Raw genomic sequence first — 16,304 nt, 5'->3', positions numbered from 1 at the left:
AAGTGGTAGAGTGCTAGCCTTGAGCTGAAGAGCTGAGGGACAGCGCCCAGGCCCAGAGTTCAGGCCCCACGACCAGACCCCAAAAAAAAAAAAAAAAAAAGAAAGGGCTCCCATTAGATTCCCAGAAATTTTCTGAACGAAGGCTCAGCCCTGGCTATTTTTAAATGAGATTGGGATGTGAGAGACTCAGAAATGGCATACAAAATGCACATATAAAAAGGAGGGAGCCGGGGGCTGGTGGCTCACGCCTGTAGTCCTAGCGACTCAGGAGGCTGAGATCTGAGGATCACGGTTCAAAGCCAGCCCGGGGAAGGAAAGTCCGGGAGACTCTTATCTCTCATAAACCTCTAGAAAACCAGAAGTGGTGCTGTGGCTCGAGTGGTAGCGCACTCGCCTTGAGCTGAAGAGCACAGGGACGGCACCCAAGCCCAGAGTTCAAGCCCCACAACAGACCAAAAATAAACAAACAAACAAAAAAAGGAGGAGAATGGCAAGAAGAATGCAGGTTGATGCAGACTCACACTAAAGAGAATCTTCCCAGGTTACTATTTTTAGACAAATCAGGAATTGAAAGATCCAAGAGTACACAAAGAAATTAAAGATGTTATTTTAAAAGAAGCAATGTTTCTTCAGTTCTCAATATGTGCTAGGGCCTCACGATGTACCAGGAACAGAGAAAAGCAGAAAAGCAGAGCCAGAAATTAGTCCTGGGTCTTCTAACCCATGATATCTATACTTTTCATGCCCCCTGCCCTACAAAGACATATTGTAACGGGATGTAATCATTAGTAGTAACCCAGGGGAACTGATAGATATGGACCTAAGTTCTGGAGAGCTGTAGCATGAGGGAACTCCACAGAATGCCCACCAAGTCCACAATACAGACTGGTATTGCTAGTAGACAGTCATGAAGTTGCACTGGAAATTCTTCTAGAAAGAAATCCCACAAACTCATTGATCAAGAGGAGTTATCATTCACTTTACCTTCTGTTTTTTCCTCCAGTTTTTGGTGGCAAATTATTCTCTGCTATGGCAAAACAAACACAGGGGGAGGGGGAGGAGAGTATTAGTCTTAAGGAAGAGAATGTGATTTTTTAGATCTATTTCTGCTTTTTAAAATTTCTTAAAATGTGTACCAATTCTGATCTAGAGTATGAAGTGACAAGAGAAGGGGGTGAGGCTGGACTTCCAGCCCTCTCCCTTCAGAGGAAGATCTTGTAGGCCACAAGACAGTAAATGTGTTGGAGACCACTCACCTGGTAACAAATCTAATGCAATAGGGTTTATTAGCTAATATTTCATTGAGTTTTCATGAGCTTGACACCACCTTGCTTGGGTGTTAAGGACCCTAGACCGATTGCTGTAGTCTGTCTATTAAGTCTACCAATCGGCCCTAAAATTAAGACAGGATATGACAGGAGACAATAGATACCAAAGTACCTGAGAATAAGCCATCTAGAAATCACAGCCTATCAGTAATCCCCATGGGGGAGTCAATGTTATCTTGAGACCCCGATCTAACAACTGGACAAGGAAGGCAAATACTGAAACCTGCATTTGAAGGAAGCTCAGAGAAAAATCCCTCCCAGACTCCTTCCAGCTCTACCATTCAGCCCTAGCTATTTTTAATTAATGTTTCTCTTAGTTTCCCGGTTCCCTACATGAAATGTTAAAGTCTGTGGCTTAACAAGTTCCTTGCAAACAGGACAATGATCTGCCTCGGTTTATAATTACTTCCCCTACTTACAAACTTCTAAGTCAATGTTACTACAAAACCTAGGGCCTTGGTTTTAGATCTTCCCTGCAGCCAGCCCCCTCGACTGCTACCCTATACCAGGTCTTTGCATTATATTGATCATGATCACGATTGATGGCTTTCAAAAGCATTTCATTATCTATACATGAGCTATTAGCTTTACCAATGCTCATTTTCATGTTATTTCAAGACAGATAATAGGTCTTTCTAACAAGACAAAGTCTTCTGTCATTTATTCTCTTTCAACAGTCCTTTCCATCTCTACGGAAATTGATGCCAGTCTTCTACAGAGTACCTTACATACACTGGGCTTTTGCCTTTTTTCCTGAAACAAATTTCTCAAATAAGCACCAAAGGATGTCAAAATCCAGATGATCATGTTTAAGTTGCCTGCGGGGACTAAGAGAGGCTACAGGAACTTTCTAGTCTCCTCTTACAGTGCAGGGTAGGGGTAACATATACTTGGGAGATAAGATGAGGATGGAACACCACTTCTTCTTGCTCAGTAGTCCAGGCTTATCTTGAATTCATGATTCTTCTGCCTCCACGTCCTATGTGCTGGGGTTACAGGCATGCACTACTATTCCCAACCAGAAACACCATTCTTAACAAGATAATAAAGTCTTACTACTAAAAAAAAATAGCCATGTACCTGTTTCTGATGCCTTTTTAACAATTTTGGGGTACTTTTGGAATTTTACAAAATAATAGCTCTCATATTCCATCAAAATAGTTTCAAGATCAATGTTGTCACAAACTTCAAAGCGTCGTAAAGCCAATTTAGTTTCTTGCTCCAAAGCATTTGCTGCATCAATATATCTGTTTTACAGAAGAAGAAGAAAAAGAGTAAGCCTTGGCATAAAGAATACAAGCAAACAGGGATTATAAATCCCCAAAGTCTCCATACCAAGAGTAAACCTAAATTAAATAGAGATTAGATTTAAAAAAAAAAGTATCTCTGAGGTTTTTCTAGAGTAAGAAACCAAACAGATGTGGTTTTTCTAGGGTTTCTTTGTTTTATTGTTATTGTAGTATTGTGGTTTTGGTAGGTCTCTTTGGGGAGAGGGAGTAAGAGACAGGGTTTCACTCTGTAGACCAGGCTCACCTCCACCTTACAATCATCCTGTCTCAGCCTTAGGAGTGGTAGTATTACAGGTGGATTCCTCCACACCCAGCTTGTATATGGTTAAATATATCTAAATGCTGTCTTTCAAAGAAGTTGCCTCTGCATACTACTTATTCTAGTGATGACTCCATCATTCAAAAACAATTTTTGAACTGCATTTAAGTCAAACAAATAAAAACAACTGAGAAAAATGCCTTTTGGAATACCTTTGTTCATTTTGAGGCACATAGGTAGCTAACTTTGGTCACATATATTAATAGTATTTATTTTAGATAACCTATTACAGTTGTTAAAACCCACATTTATCCCAAAAGTGCAAGTAAGGATTAGTATCCTGAGAGCAATTCCAAAGAATGTGTCATGAATATTAAAGGAAATTGGAAGAATTTGTTGATGAACAGCATTGAGGAAATTCAGTATAAGATAACTACTTAAGTGTAGTCATATCCCTGGCAGTGGTTGAGATACACATTACACAGAAGGTGTTTCCATATGGAAGCAGCATTGTTGTTTTTTGGGGGGTTATATTTGTTTGTTGCTGTTGTTATCGCAATGGAACCCAGGGTCTGTGCATGGCAGGTGAGCACCCTGTCCTTATCTACATTTCCAAACCCTGTTACCAGCATTCTTCATAATCATCTTTTACTTTGCTCAATAGTAAGGCTGTCCCATGTAGGCAGATTTAGTGCTGCAAGCAAGGGCTGTCTTCAAAATCTAAAGATGAAAAGACTCCCCAGGTCTTTAGTTTTAGTTTCTTTTAAAAAAACCAATTACACAGGTACAAATATGCACACATTAGCCTAAGGTTTCCGGGGATCTTCCAAAGACTTCAGATTAAGAATTAAGAATTCTGGTGGCAATCTTGGGCATCTATCCAGAGCATTACAAGTCAGGACAGAGTGAAGTTACTTGCAAATCCATGTTCACTGCTGCACTCTTCACAATACCAAGTTATGGAAACAGCCCAGATGACCTACAATGTAGTACATATAGTACATGTACACAGTGGAATTTTACTCATCCATTAGAAAGAATAAAATTATATCAGTTGCTGGAAAATGTATGGAGCCTGAAAAAATCATGTTAGGTGAAGTAAGCCAGGCTCAAAGAGACAAATGGCACATATTGTTGCTCATATGTGGAAACTAGATGTAAAATAGAGCTATGCATGATAATATCTACAGGGCTCAATGTACACAATGTACACAGGGCTCATTTGTATACAAGCTGTCTAAACAAGGATATATGTGGCTACGGGAATCCAAAGTTGTAATTCTCTGAATAACTAAAGTATTGTTTATCAAAATGAATACTAGGAAGTAGAAATACATTTGGGGGTTGAGCAAGGGGAAAGCATAGGAATGGAGGGAGGGAGGGTGAGCAAATGTAGTCTTTATACTCAGCGCACATTATGTAAAAAATGTTCCATGTGGGATAAAATAGGTGACATTGATCAAGAAGCATTGTACTCATAACCTGACTTATAGAATTGTAGCCCCTTTGTATAACTGCTTAATAACAACAGTAATAATAAATTTGAAAAATAATTCTGTGGCAGGCCATAGTTCTTTCTATCTGGTTCAAATCTGGGAAGGTAGGAGGAAAACTGGCTTTTTTAAAATCAACCCTCTTCTCAGAACTAGACTTAGGTCATTTGGAAAACTGAATTGTATTTAAATAAGTACCATGATTACTTCCAGTGGCCTTGAATTGTGTTCCCAAGCTAATTTCAAAGAATTAACAATCGTATGAGAAGCTGCTCACCCAACTTCTATGCTGTGGCTTATTTCCCATGTTACAAAGCCACAAATAACCTATTTTTTTTCTCTTCAGGATAGCCTGGACACTGTCCCTGAGACTCTTTGAGCTCAAGGCTCAATTACTTGAGCCACAGCACCATTTCTGGCTTTTTCTGAGTCCTTTATTGGAGAGAAGAGTTTCAGACTTTTCTACCTGGTTGGGCATCCAACCTCAATCCCTAGATCTCAGCCTCCTGAGTAACTAGGATTACACTCATAAAGCACTACCTGTTCACATCTGTTTTGCAGTTCTGGGGACTGAAAGTAAGGCCTCATATATTCTATATAAATGTTCTACTATTGAACTACGTCTGTGTCCTTTTTTTAAAAACAAATTTCAGACAGGAACTGACTGTGTTTTAAGGTGCTGATACTCTTGCCTTGCTTTGGGAATACTGAAATTACAGGCATAGGACACCACACCCGACTATATCTGTATAACTTGTGTTAGATATGAAGCAACACATATTCATTTTTTAAAAACCCTAGAATATACAGATAAATCAAAAGAAAGTGCCAGGTGCTGATGGCTCAACCTGTAACCTGGCTACTCAGGAGGCTGAGATCTGAGGATTGGGGTTCAAAGACAGTCAGGGAAGGAAAGTCTGTGAGACGTTTTTTGGGGGGATCTAGTCATGGGGCCTGAACTCTGGGCCTGGGCGCTCTCCCTCAGTTCTTCAGCTCAAGGCTAGTGCTCTACCACTTGAGCCACAGCACCACTTCTGGCTTTTTTCTTTTTGCTTATGTGATGCTGAGGAATCGAACCCAGGGCCTCATGCATACAAGGCAAGCGCTCTACCACTGAGCCACCTTCCCAGCCCCTGTGAGACTCTTATCTCCAATTCACCACCAGAAAAATGGAAGTGGCTCTGTGACTGAAAGTGGTAGAGCATTAGCATTGAGCAAAAGAGCTCAGGTACAGTGTCTAGACCCTGAGTTCAAGCCCTAAAACAACAACAACAAGAAATACATACTCCCACTCAGAAATTGTATGAATGTGAATATTTCTTCTATCTTTCAAGTTATTAAAAAAATGACTACACACATTTGCTTACACATGTGTCCTTGTAATTCAATAAAGAAGACAGGAACTTGCACTGGAGATTGATTCTACTGATGTCACCTTGCATTCTGAACATTGCATCCATGATCATGGATAGTCTGACTTTAACAGTATAAGCCCCATATTTTCTAAGAGAATTGATCAGGAAACACAGCTGTTTCTGCATGTCCCTGTTAGATTATTTGAGTATGAATGTAGTCTGTCATGGAGCCACTTAGCCAACAGAGTTAATAGGACAGACCTTAAAGAAGAACATTGAGCAAGAATGAACAAGATGTAGGAAGGAGGTTATTAACAGCACTCAGACCCAAGAGGATAGATCTGTAGGACTAAAAAAACCAGCACTTAATGACCTTCCACCAATTCTTGACCAATCTTTCAAACTCTGGTCTGTTTACTTAATTACTAAAGTTATGGCTTGCCCCTTCTTCCTCTGTACCTCTTCCCAGCACCTCTGTCTACCTATGTTCTATACATCTTTAAAATCATGTTTACATTAATGCTACAAAGCTTCTTTCCTTGACTGGACATCTAAATCCACAATAATCTGTCCACTTTGTCAAATTATCAGAAAATTTCATTTATTCCAAAACTGACATTAAAAAATACCTATAGCTGACTTTACTCTCTGCAATCCACTCAAACCCTTCTCATAAGGCTAGGAAAATGATCAACTGGAATTTTCATTGATTTAAGATACAAGGGGCCATTGGGCCATCTAGTGGTGAATATGGGTAAATACGTGCTTTGAAGTAGTAAATTCTGGCCATAATAACTAAAGAACAGGGTTAGCTATGTGATTTTGGGAGGTGGAAGTTGGGGAAAGGGGTTCCTTTGTTTTCAAAGTTTTTTTCCAACACAATTTCTGGAACACAAAATAAATTGTAATAAAAATTAAGGATTCTCTGTGTGAATGGCTTTGTCTTAATTTCTATTTACTCTACTAACCTACTCTACTCTACTAACCTACATGGCAGGAAGTTCCTCAGTAGCTATTCAGGTAATACTTACTGAACATCTGTTAACACTATGCCTACAGTGCTGGAGCTAGCATGGTAAGCCCAGGAGATATATATATTACAGAGGGGTTACAGTATATGAGGTAATGAGTACATTTCCTATCGAGCATTTTTACCCTCTCACTTGTTTTTCCCCTACTATCCCTTCTTCCCCACCTCCCCAACTCCTCCCCCCCCACACCTGAAGTTGTCTTGTATATCTCATTGTTACAATGGGTCAACCTGTATCCCTAATATTTTGTTTTTTCCCTTCCACTCCCTTAATTAGAAAAATGTATATACAAGATGCAGGGCACCAGAATCAAATATAGTGAAAACAGGGGGAAGAACCGTGGGGGAAGAACATACTAAAGACATAAAAAAAATCACATAGTACATTATAAATACGTTAAAAACAATAGCAAGAAAGAAAACACTTGTGTCCCTATCTTGGGGTTCATTTCACTTAACATCATCTCATATGGTCATATGTACATAGCTTTTGACCTTTTCTGCTTGTCTTAGACATATACTAGTTATTGCAAATAACTAGTATTTGGGGGACCTATGTTTCTTTGGGCCTATAAGCCCAGGTTTTATATAAGTCAACCAGTCTGTGAAGTGTTATAGTGCCAACTGTTCTCAAAAGTTCTAGGGAAATTAGTCTCTAAAGACAATCTAAGAAAAACTACGTCCTTGGTCAAATCGTGCTGCAGAATCCTGAATTCTGTGAGGTTAGTAGAGCTATCTTCATTGCCCAAAGGAAAGTAGATGAGTTAAAGAGTCCTGAAATAAAAGGTTCTGTTTGTCTAGGTTTACTCTACTGCTTATCAAGTTCACCTGATCACACTCTTGTGTGTGTGTATACGTAGGGACTGCTTACTGCTCACCACCAGAGAGGCTGATAGGATGAAACCATTTTTCCCCATAAAACTTAAATCCATAACATGAAAGAAGAGGAGTTTCTGATTTAAAAAAATACATCTTGTACTTCAAAGTGAGTAGAGTGGGAAATGCTTTGGTGTTAGGGGTTTTGCCCTCATTTTAGAGAAGTCATTATGAGAAAGGTCACTGTTTGCAATTCAAGAATTTACAACATTCTTAATCAATGGGAAAAAGTTAAAGGATCATCATATTCTCCCTGCACCACCCCCCAAAAAAAACTCATGGCCCACACGTGTATTGATTTCCTAAAGTGATCCTCAATCAAAAACAGAAAGAAAAACTTTTAAGGAAGTTATATTTGTGGCTATATCAGTAGTGGACTCTAGGAAATCTCACATCTCTACTACTGTCAAATCTCAAGGGAAGGCTGGGCTCCTGCGGCTCATGCCTACAATCCTAGCTACTCAGGAGGCTGAGATCTGAGGATCATAGTTCAAACCCAGCATGGGCAGGAAAATCTGTGAAACTCTTATCTCCAATAAACCACCAGAAAACTGGAAGTGGCACTGTGGTAGAGCACTTGCATTGAGCTGAAGAGCTGAGAGACAATGCCCAGGCCCAGAATTCAAGCACCACGACGACCACCACCACCACCACCAACAACAAAAAACCCTCAAGGGAATAGAAAAGTATTGCATGTACTGATTAGCACTGTCAATAAAGTTTTCAAATGCATGAGTGAAAAATACTTAACACAGAATAAACCTAATATATCTGTGTACTTGGGTTACTAATAAGGTGTTCATATTGGCTCAAGAATTGCAGCAAATATACCATATCAGTGCAACATGTTAATTACAGAGGTGAAGACGTATACAGATATGGAAGAGAGTTTGGTTGGCATGATCAAAGCCCTGATTTTTGTCCCCAGAACTATTATTGTTATTATGAATAATAATAATAATGGAACTGGGGAATGACATGGTGTATGGGTTCTTGCTATTCTTTATGGTCATTTTCCTGTAAATTGTCTGTTCATTGTTTTTGAAGGCCTGTCTAGAAAAGTATAGAGTCACAAAAAGAAAACAGACATCAGTAAATATTTGTAATATAACTTACCCTTCTTGTGTTAAATAATGCAAAATCAAAATGAGCAGATTTTTTCTCCGAGCTTCTGTCCTGATTTCGTACTGTGAATAAAGAAGAACATTTAACTGAACCCACAGCAAGATACAACACTGCTTTATAGGAATAAAGATTTGAAAGTAAATGCAACCTGTCAACACCAAAGTGGCATGACTTAAGGCTGGAAAGCAGTTTGAGGTCTCTAAGAATTTATACAAAGTTGTTTTCTATTGTCTTTTTTCTTCTTTAAGCTACCATTCCAATTATAAACTTAAGGAAACAGTTATTTGAGTTAGGATTGCATTGTACTAGTTGACTTTCTTACTATGAAACTAATTGGCCTTTCATTGCTTATAACCACCAAGAAACAAATAGACATACTTCTGATATTGGGACAAGGTTAAGGAAAGTGATCAAATAAAGTTGTGCATCAGAAATCAGTACTGGCTTTATCTTACCTTTGATTCACTCAAGGTCCAACCCAGTCATGCACAATGCAGAGATGAGTCCCTTTAAACAATTCAGAAAAGACTGTATGGGGCTGAAAGGTGGCTCAGTGGTAGAGCGTTTGCCTTGCATGCCTGAGGCCCAGGGTTCGATTCCTCAGCACCACATAAACAAAAAGAAAAAAAGCCGCGTGGCCCAAGTGGTAGAGCGCTAGCCTTGAGCTGAAGAGCTGAGGGACAGCGCCCAGGCCCAGAATTCAGGCCCCACGACCAGACCAAAAAAAAAAAAAGAATACCAACAGAAAAGACTGTACAAGGTCTCAGCCTAGTCACTGAGGCTAGCATGGGTGATGATATGATATAAATTATGAATATATTATCATATATTGTCATATATATTATAATATATTATATGGTCCTTATTTGTTTATTTGTCCATCTATCTATTTATTTTTGCATTAGCACAAGGGTCTGAACTCATACAACATTTGTCTTTTTTTTTTTTAAGCTTTTATTTATTTATTTATTTATTTTTTGGTCTGGTCGTGGGGCCTGAACTCTGGGCCTGGGCGTTGTCCCTCAACTCTTCAGCTCAAGGCTAGTGCTCTACCACTTGAGCCACAGCGCCACTCCCGGCTTTTTTCTTTTTGCTTACGGGTTGCTGAGGAATCGAACCCAGGGCCTCATGCATGCAAGGCAGGTGTTCTACCACTGAGCCACCTTCCCAGCCCCCAACATTTGTCTTTTATGTTTGGTGCATTTCGCATAGTATAGTGTCTTCACGATTCATCTGTTTGTAGCATGTGGCAAAATTCCCTTCCTTTGGTTTGGGATGTAGCTCAGTGTTAGAATGCTTGCTGACTATGAGCAAGGCTTAGGTTTCATCCCCAGTGTAGAGCCAAAGGGAAGAAGGTATCCTAAAATATTTTACACCATATAGGACATAAATTATATTACATTTTATATGAATTTCCTTGCATTTAAGGCTAAAAGGAACGTAATACCTCACCTTTTGATCTGACTTTCCAGAAAATCAGCTTTAATTATTTTAGCTGTTTCTCCTTATATTTAATTTCATGCTTCTGAATATTCTGTTAAAGCTTTATGATGCAAGACAAGCACTAGCTATTCATTTCTAGGAGAGATGAGTGAGAATGAACTCTTATAATTCCCTTCTCACGCTGCCCTCCCCTTACGGTTGGATCAATATTCAGTGATTATATTATTAGGATCATGTAAATATTGTTCCCTACTGAGTCTAAAATTAGCATGATTATTTTTCCATTTTCATACACTGTTTTATCATGGACAAATGATTATCTCATTATTATTGTGATTTTTTAACATATCTACTGGTAATTTTGAAACACAAACATATGTCATATCACTTTCTCCACTATCAAATATATCACTATCAAACATATCACACATATCAAATATATGTGTTGATTACATTCTGTTTCCCCAGGGCTCCACTCCTGTCCTCTGCTCTAGATTCCTGATTCTCAAGCCTAATAGGTGCTCATACTGGCGATTACCTTTGAAAGTTTTCTTTGTTAGAACTCTTAGAAACTTAGTATTGCATTTGTATAATATCTCCTTTGCTTTACCAGCACACATCCTTTTGAGGAAAGATGAAATGGAGGTTGTTGTGAAGAATTTACATTCCTGTAAGTATATTTAGTCTACTTTATACAGTCAGAAAGGTCATAATACTACAATTCTTAGTCTTAATTATTTGCATGTAATGTGGTTTTTCTTCTGTTAAAAACAAAACAAAACACGTCTAGTCTTACAGATTTTAATGACTTTATTTATTGATCAGCAATCATAACCAAAATTGGTTTGAAAAGTCAGGCCGTACCACATGACAGGTTTATGTTTATGAACTAAAAAATAGTGAACAGAAAATGTAAATGAGGTACAGAGGCAGCACCACCTACTCCAGTTTGCATCTGCCTTCTGTGAACATGGGTTGACCAGTTGGCTGCTTGTGATTGGTTGTAAAACTGTTGAAATTTTAAGCTATTTGAACATGTACTGCATTTTGTACTCAAGAGTCATATTGCAGCTCACTAAATACTGAGAATCATTAAACCCAAACTTAAACTATATTATCAGAGTTAACATTTCCCAGGAATGCCTTCGGATCGATCACATTTTTAACTCTGGTGCTTTGAACTTATATTCATTCTCCATCCTCTACATTTCCATTCTTGGAAAATTTATCTGAAGAAAATCATTCCCCACAGCTTATTTTTTTTCAGAATTCTTACTAACAAGAGAGAGCATATTCCAGATCGATCTTTTCTTCTATTTTTTTTCTCTTTTTCAAGTTTATTTTCTCAGAAACTTTCTTGTCCTTCATAAACAATTTCTAAGAATCTGTTCTTATTGCAAGTTTTTCTTTGTCAGAGCATCCTGTTCTTTTTTTCAATTACTGGACATGTTCAGTTAATTAGCTTGTTTTTCATACACTGTTACCTTATTGATTAAAATCATAATAAGTTTTATTTAATATTTGTTCTTTAAGTAGGTTAACAAGAGCATATTTGTTTACTAAGATACAATAACAAAGTAACAACATTTTCTATTTGAATTATTTTAGATTAAGACTGTATGGACTCTTTAATCAGGCTTTGCTGATAAAGGAAACTCAGAAACAAGTTATCAGGAAGAATCAGAAAGAGAATCATAGTAATCTCAATCAGAGTTTTTAACATATTCAGAAATGTGTAATTCATACAGAAGAGTGTATAAGGCACTCTTTTTTCTTTTTTTTGGTCAGTCTTGAGGCCTGAATTCAGAGCCTGGGTGCTGTCCCTCAGCTCATCAGTTCAAGGCTAGCTCTCTACCACTTGAGCCACAGGACCACTTCCAGTCTTCTGGTGGTTCATTGGAGAAAAGACTCACAGAATTTTCTGCCCTGGCTGGCTTTGAACCGTGATCTTAAGATTTCAGCCTCCTGAAGTATCTAGGATTACAGGCATGAGCCACTAGTGCCAGGCTGAACTTTTAATAATAATCTAAAGAAATACCACCCTGGCTAAGACACAGAGAAACTTCTATATCTTCAAGTCACCCCCTGCTCCCCAAGTATCCTTTCATACAAACTGTGCTAATCATTCCCTTTTCCTTTATGGATCTACTAAATATATATGAATCTTTAAAAATATATTTGTTGCTGGTCATGGTGGTATATACCTATAAACCCAGAATCTGGGAAGGAGGGGTAGGATAGTCCAAGACCTTATCTCAAAAATAAAATGAAATTTTAAAATTGCTTATTTTTCTCATTCCTATACTTCATGTGACTGATATACATTTTTTATAATGACTTTTGCTCGGTAGTATGTAATTTTCCCAGTAAAAGTGCATTTCAATGTAATAATCTGTATATTAGTTAGCTACTCCATATATTTTTTACTGTCTGTGTGTGTTGGTCTGTTTGTATGTGTATGGTGCCTGTGTGTGTGAGATCCTACTTTATGAATCTTTTTTTTCTCATCACTTTCTTCTTTGCTTTCCTCGGCCACTTTCTCTGTGCTTTGACCTGTCTGTAAACTCTATATGGTTTGTACCATACAATTTAGTGTTTTGTTTTTTGTACAAGAATTGGGACTTGAACTCTAGTTCAAGTATTATGTCAGTACTGAGGCTTGCACTAATTTGATTTTATCACTCAAGGCTAATGCTCTATCACTTGAGCAACACCTCCACTTCTGACTAGATAGGGTGGAGTCTCAGATTTTTCTGCCCAGGCTAACTTTGACTGTGATCCTCATATCTCAGCTTTTTAAATAGCTAGCATTGCAGGCATGAGCCACCAGAGCCCATCAATTTAATATTTAATTTTTGCTTTTTTACAGTGTTATCTGTAGCCTGTTTGTAAGAGTCAGCTGAATTTTCTGTAATTTAGAAAACCAGTCTTATTTGTTATTTTAGTCTCTAGATGGCGCTGAGAGCAATAGTTAGGTAAACTCACTATTGCTCAATCTCTGGGTCAAGCCAAAGGAAAGTTGCTCCTTAGCATCCTAGACAAGGGGAAAAATGTAAAAGATGATTCTGTGAGTTTTATGTAAAGAGAACTTGCGATGGACCAGCTCGGCCGGAGCACTGGGACCGACGGGACAGGGATCTCGGGATAGGTGGGCAAGGAGTCTGCGAAGTGACAAACAGACACAGACTCAAAAGAGTTGCATCTGAGTATATCATTATTGAGGAGAATAAACATTTTTATACAGTGTGCGAATGTGACATAGATTCTTTGCTTATTTAAGCGTGTAATCAATTTTTAAGAAAAGCAAAGCATTGATGAATTATATGAAAATTAATGACTATCCCACCAACTATTTAAACTAAGTGGTGTGAAACAAGTCTAGCATATTGTTTAATAGAATGCGTCATCTATTCAGCCTTTTTGTGTTTAATAATTAAACTTAAGACAGGACTGTACTTATATTGTACTCTTTTTATTTTTTCCATATATTTTCAAGTCCCTTTGAAACCATCCTAAAAACCACTTTCAGGTTAAGTCAGGCATTCTCCGTTTCCTATTATTTTAATCCCAATATTTGTTCACATAAACTTCTAATTGTTTTAAACTATCTTATTGTTGTTTAAATAATAAACACCATAATGATCTAGATCTACCTAATCTTTGTATAAAATCTAATGAGTTCCCAAATACCCTTTTTTCCTTTTACATTAATCCATCTATTTTCATCTTTATAAGCTCCTGTATAAGGCAATGGTTCATCGATCGGTTCAGGAAATATGATATTACTAACTTTAAATTTTGTGGGAAACCACCATCTATTCCCTATTAACGTAAGCTGGAATAACTTAATCATAACTGTTGGGGGAATCTTTCTTTTCCTTTTATTACCAGGGGTCCCTTTTTCTAGAACTCTCTGAGCTTCTGGGATAACTCTTTCTAGCTTAGTTTAATTAATTAATTCTGCTTGTTGTAACATATCTGAAAATTTTAAGTTTCTGTATTTACTATACGTGAGCCACAAAACTGCTTGTGAAGTTGTAGGAGTTTTTGGAGGCAGCGTCACATCAGCTGATAGATTGATTGGGGCATTGCCCACATGTAATCTTTGGTCCTAGTCTTTATTATTTAGAGAAGCCTTCTCTATTGGACTGGAAAGATACAACATGCTCTGTTCTCAGATCAATAGAAAAATAGCCAAAACGAGAATAAAAGCAACGAATGCACAGCAAAGAAGAATATAGTAAAAATAAAGGTAGAGGCTATAAAGGTGCAGCCAAGTGTATGGGAAGCCTTGAACCAACACCCCCTTCCTGCAGGCATGCTTCCTTGAAGCTCTTTGTCCAACACAATCTCTCAGGCAGACTCCGCAGGAGGTAGCCTGGCAAGAACTGTCTTAAAGAAATTTTGGTCACTACAATGGCTGCTGTATTAGGATTTTTCAAGATATTTCCTTTTGGTTTTATTTTATTTTTCCTATTTCACATTATTTATACATTAATTTTCCATTTGATTTTGTGTGTTTGTTGTTTGACACAGGATTTTGCTATGTATCACAAGCCCAGCGCTGAAAACTTGGTACTGTGGTTTCAGACCTCATATTCTAATTTAGTCTGGTTTTAGATTAGGACAACCAAAGTTGTCCTCAAACTTTCATCCTTCCTCAGTCTCCTGAATACCGGACTTACAGGCATGCATCACAATGGCTAGCTGTCTACCCTATCATTTATTTATTTATTTATAACTTGGAGCCTTGTTGTGCTTGCTAAGATGGCACTTTTTTGGGGGGGTGGCGGGGAGTCCGGTCGTGGGGTCTGACCTCTGGACCTGAGCACTGTCCCTCAGCTCTTCAGCTCAAGGCTAGTGCTCTACCACTTGAGCCATAGCACCACTTCCAGCTTTTTTTTTCTGCTTATGTGGTGCTGAGGAATTGAACCCAGGGCCTCATGCACACAAGGCAAGCACTCTACCACTGAGCCACCTTCTCAGCCCCCAAGCTGCCACTTTTAACACTTGAGTCACAAGTCCAGCTCTGTTATTTTACGTCCATCTCTGTTATTTTAAAAATAAAGTCTGGATAATTTTTCTGCCTCAGTTTCCTCAAACATGACATCCTTTTGCTCTTAGTCTCCTGAGTCACTAACATTACAGGTGTGAGCCCATAGGTATGAGCACCTGGACTCAATTAAATTTTTCAAACAAAAAAATGGCAGATGTAATTTGGGATTTTAATAGTTCCATGAAACTTTAAAAAAAAAGTGAGATTCCTGCTTCTCAAGTATAACTCTTCAGAATCATGTTTTTAAATAAAAGAAAAAAAAGCAAAACAAAATTTAAAACTCACCCACATTTATGCTCTTCAGATTGAATCTTTCATTCTCAGATCTTTATGGAAGATGAGCATTTAGCTCTACCTATCTCCCCCATCATTAGCATATAAATCCCTGTTTTCCCAAGGCAGAAATTCTATCACAAGTTTTGTTACATCAGTTTTTAACATTTACGAGTGCAACCCTGAAAATTGGGGTATTTTTAAGCCAAACAGCATATAACCATTATATATATTTTTCTCATATTTAATCTTTGGGACAGTATTCAATCATATGTTAACCAATTCATTAATCTTGGGCTTGGTTTCTAAGCACTTGACACCATTTAATTTGCAAACTTTCTCACAGGACTGTAAAACCCTTTCAATATGGTGAAGCTAATTACATAATTTCTAAGGTCATTCTTTGTGTGACTTGATTTCTAGATCTCTCACATCCTTTACAATGGGCTCTGGTTGCTCTCTGGGCTTTCTATACTGTAAAGCCTCCTGGAAAGTTCCTTGACTCTGTCCCATGCCAAAACTCATGTTTCCTGGACTGGGAGTATAGTTCAAATGAAAGACAGTTCAATCACTTCACCCTCATTAATCAGTTGAAGGCTGCTGCTGCTTCTCCTGGGTCTGGGCGCTGTCCCTCAGCTCTTCAGCTCAAGGCTAGCGCTCTACCACTTGAGCCACAGCACCACTTCCGGCATTTTTCTTTTTGCCAATGTGGTGCTGAGGAATCAAACCCAGGGTCTCAGGCATGCAAGGCAAGTGCTCTACCACTGAGCCACCTTC

General features: G+C 38.2%; 1 protein-coding gene across 1 annotated transcript in view; it reads right to left on the bottom strand.

Annotated features, from left to right (window-relative positions):
• Positions 1-16,304, bottom strand: part of Katnal2 (katanin p60 subunit A-like 2) — a 61,188-nt gene that overhangs the window by 34,023 nt on the left and 10,861 nt on the right. The window contains exons 2-4 of the mRNA XM_013018880.1: positions 8,747-8,817; positions 2,409-2,575; positions 985-1,027 (exon numbers count right to left, since the gene is read on the bottom strand). Of these exons, the coding sequence (XP_012874334.1) occupies positions 985-1,027; positions 2,409-2,575; positions 8,747-8,817 (281 nt within the window). The remainder of the gene's footprint in view (positions 1-984; positions 1,028-2,408; positions 2,576-8,746; positions 8,818-16,304) is intronic.

This window comes from Dipodomys ordii, unplaced genomic scaffold (genome assembly GCF_000151885.1).
Source record: "Dipodomys ordii isolate 6190 unplaced genomic scaffold, Dord_2.0 Scaffold43, whole genome shotgun sequence".
In the NCBI taxonomy this organism is placed as follows: domain Eukaryota; kingdom Metazoa; phylum Chordata; class Mammalia; order Rodentia; family Heteromyidae; genus Dipodomys; species Dipodomys ordii.
The sequence above is the reverse complement of the archived record's forward strand: the minus strand, read 5'-3'. Positions and strand labels throughout refer to the sequence as shown.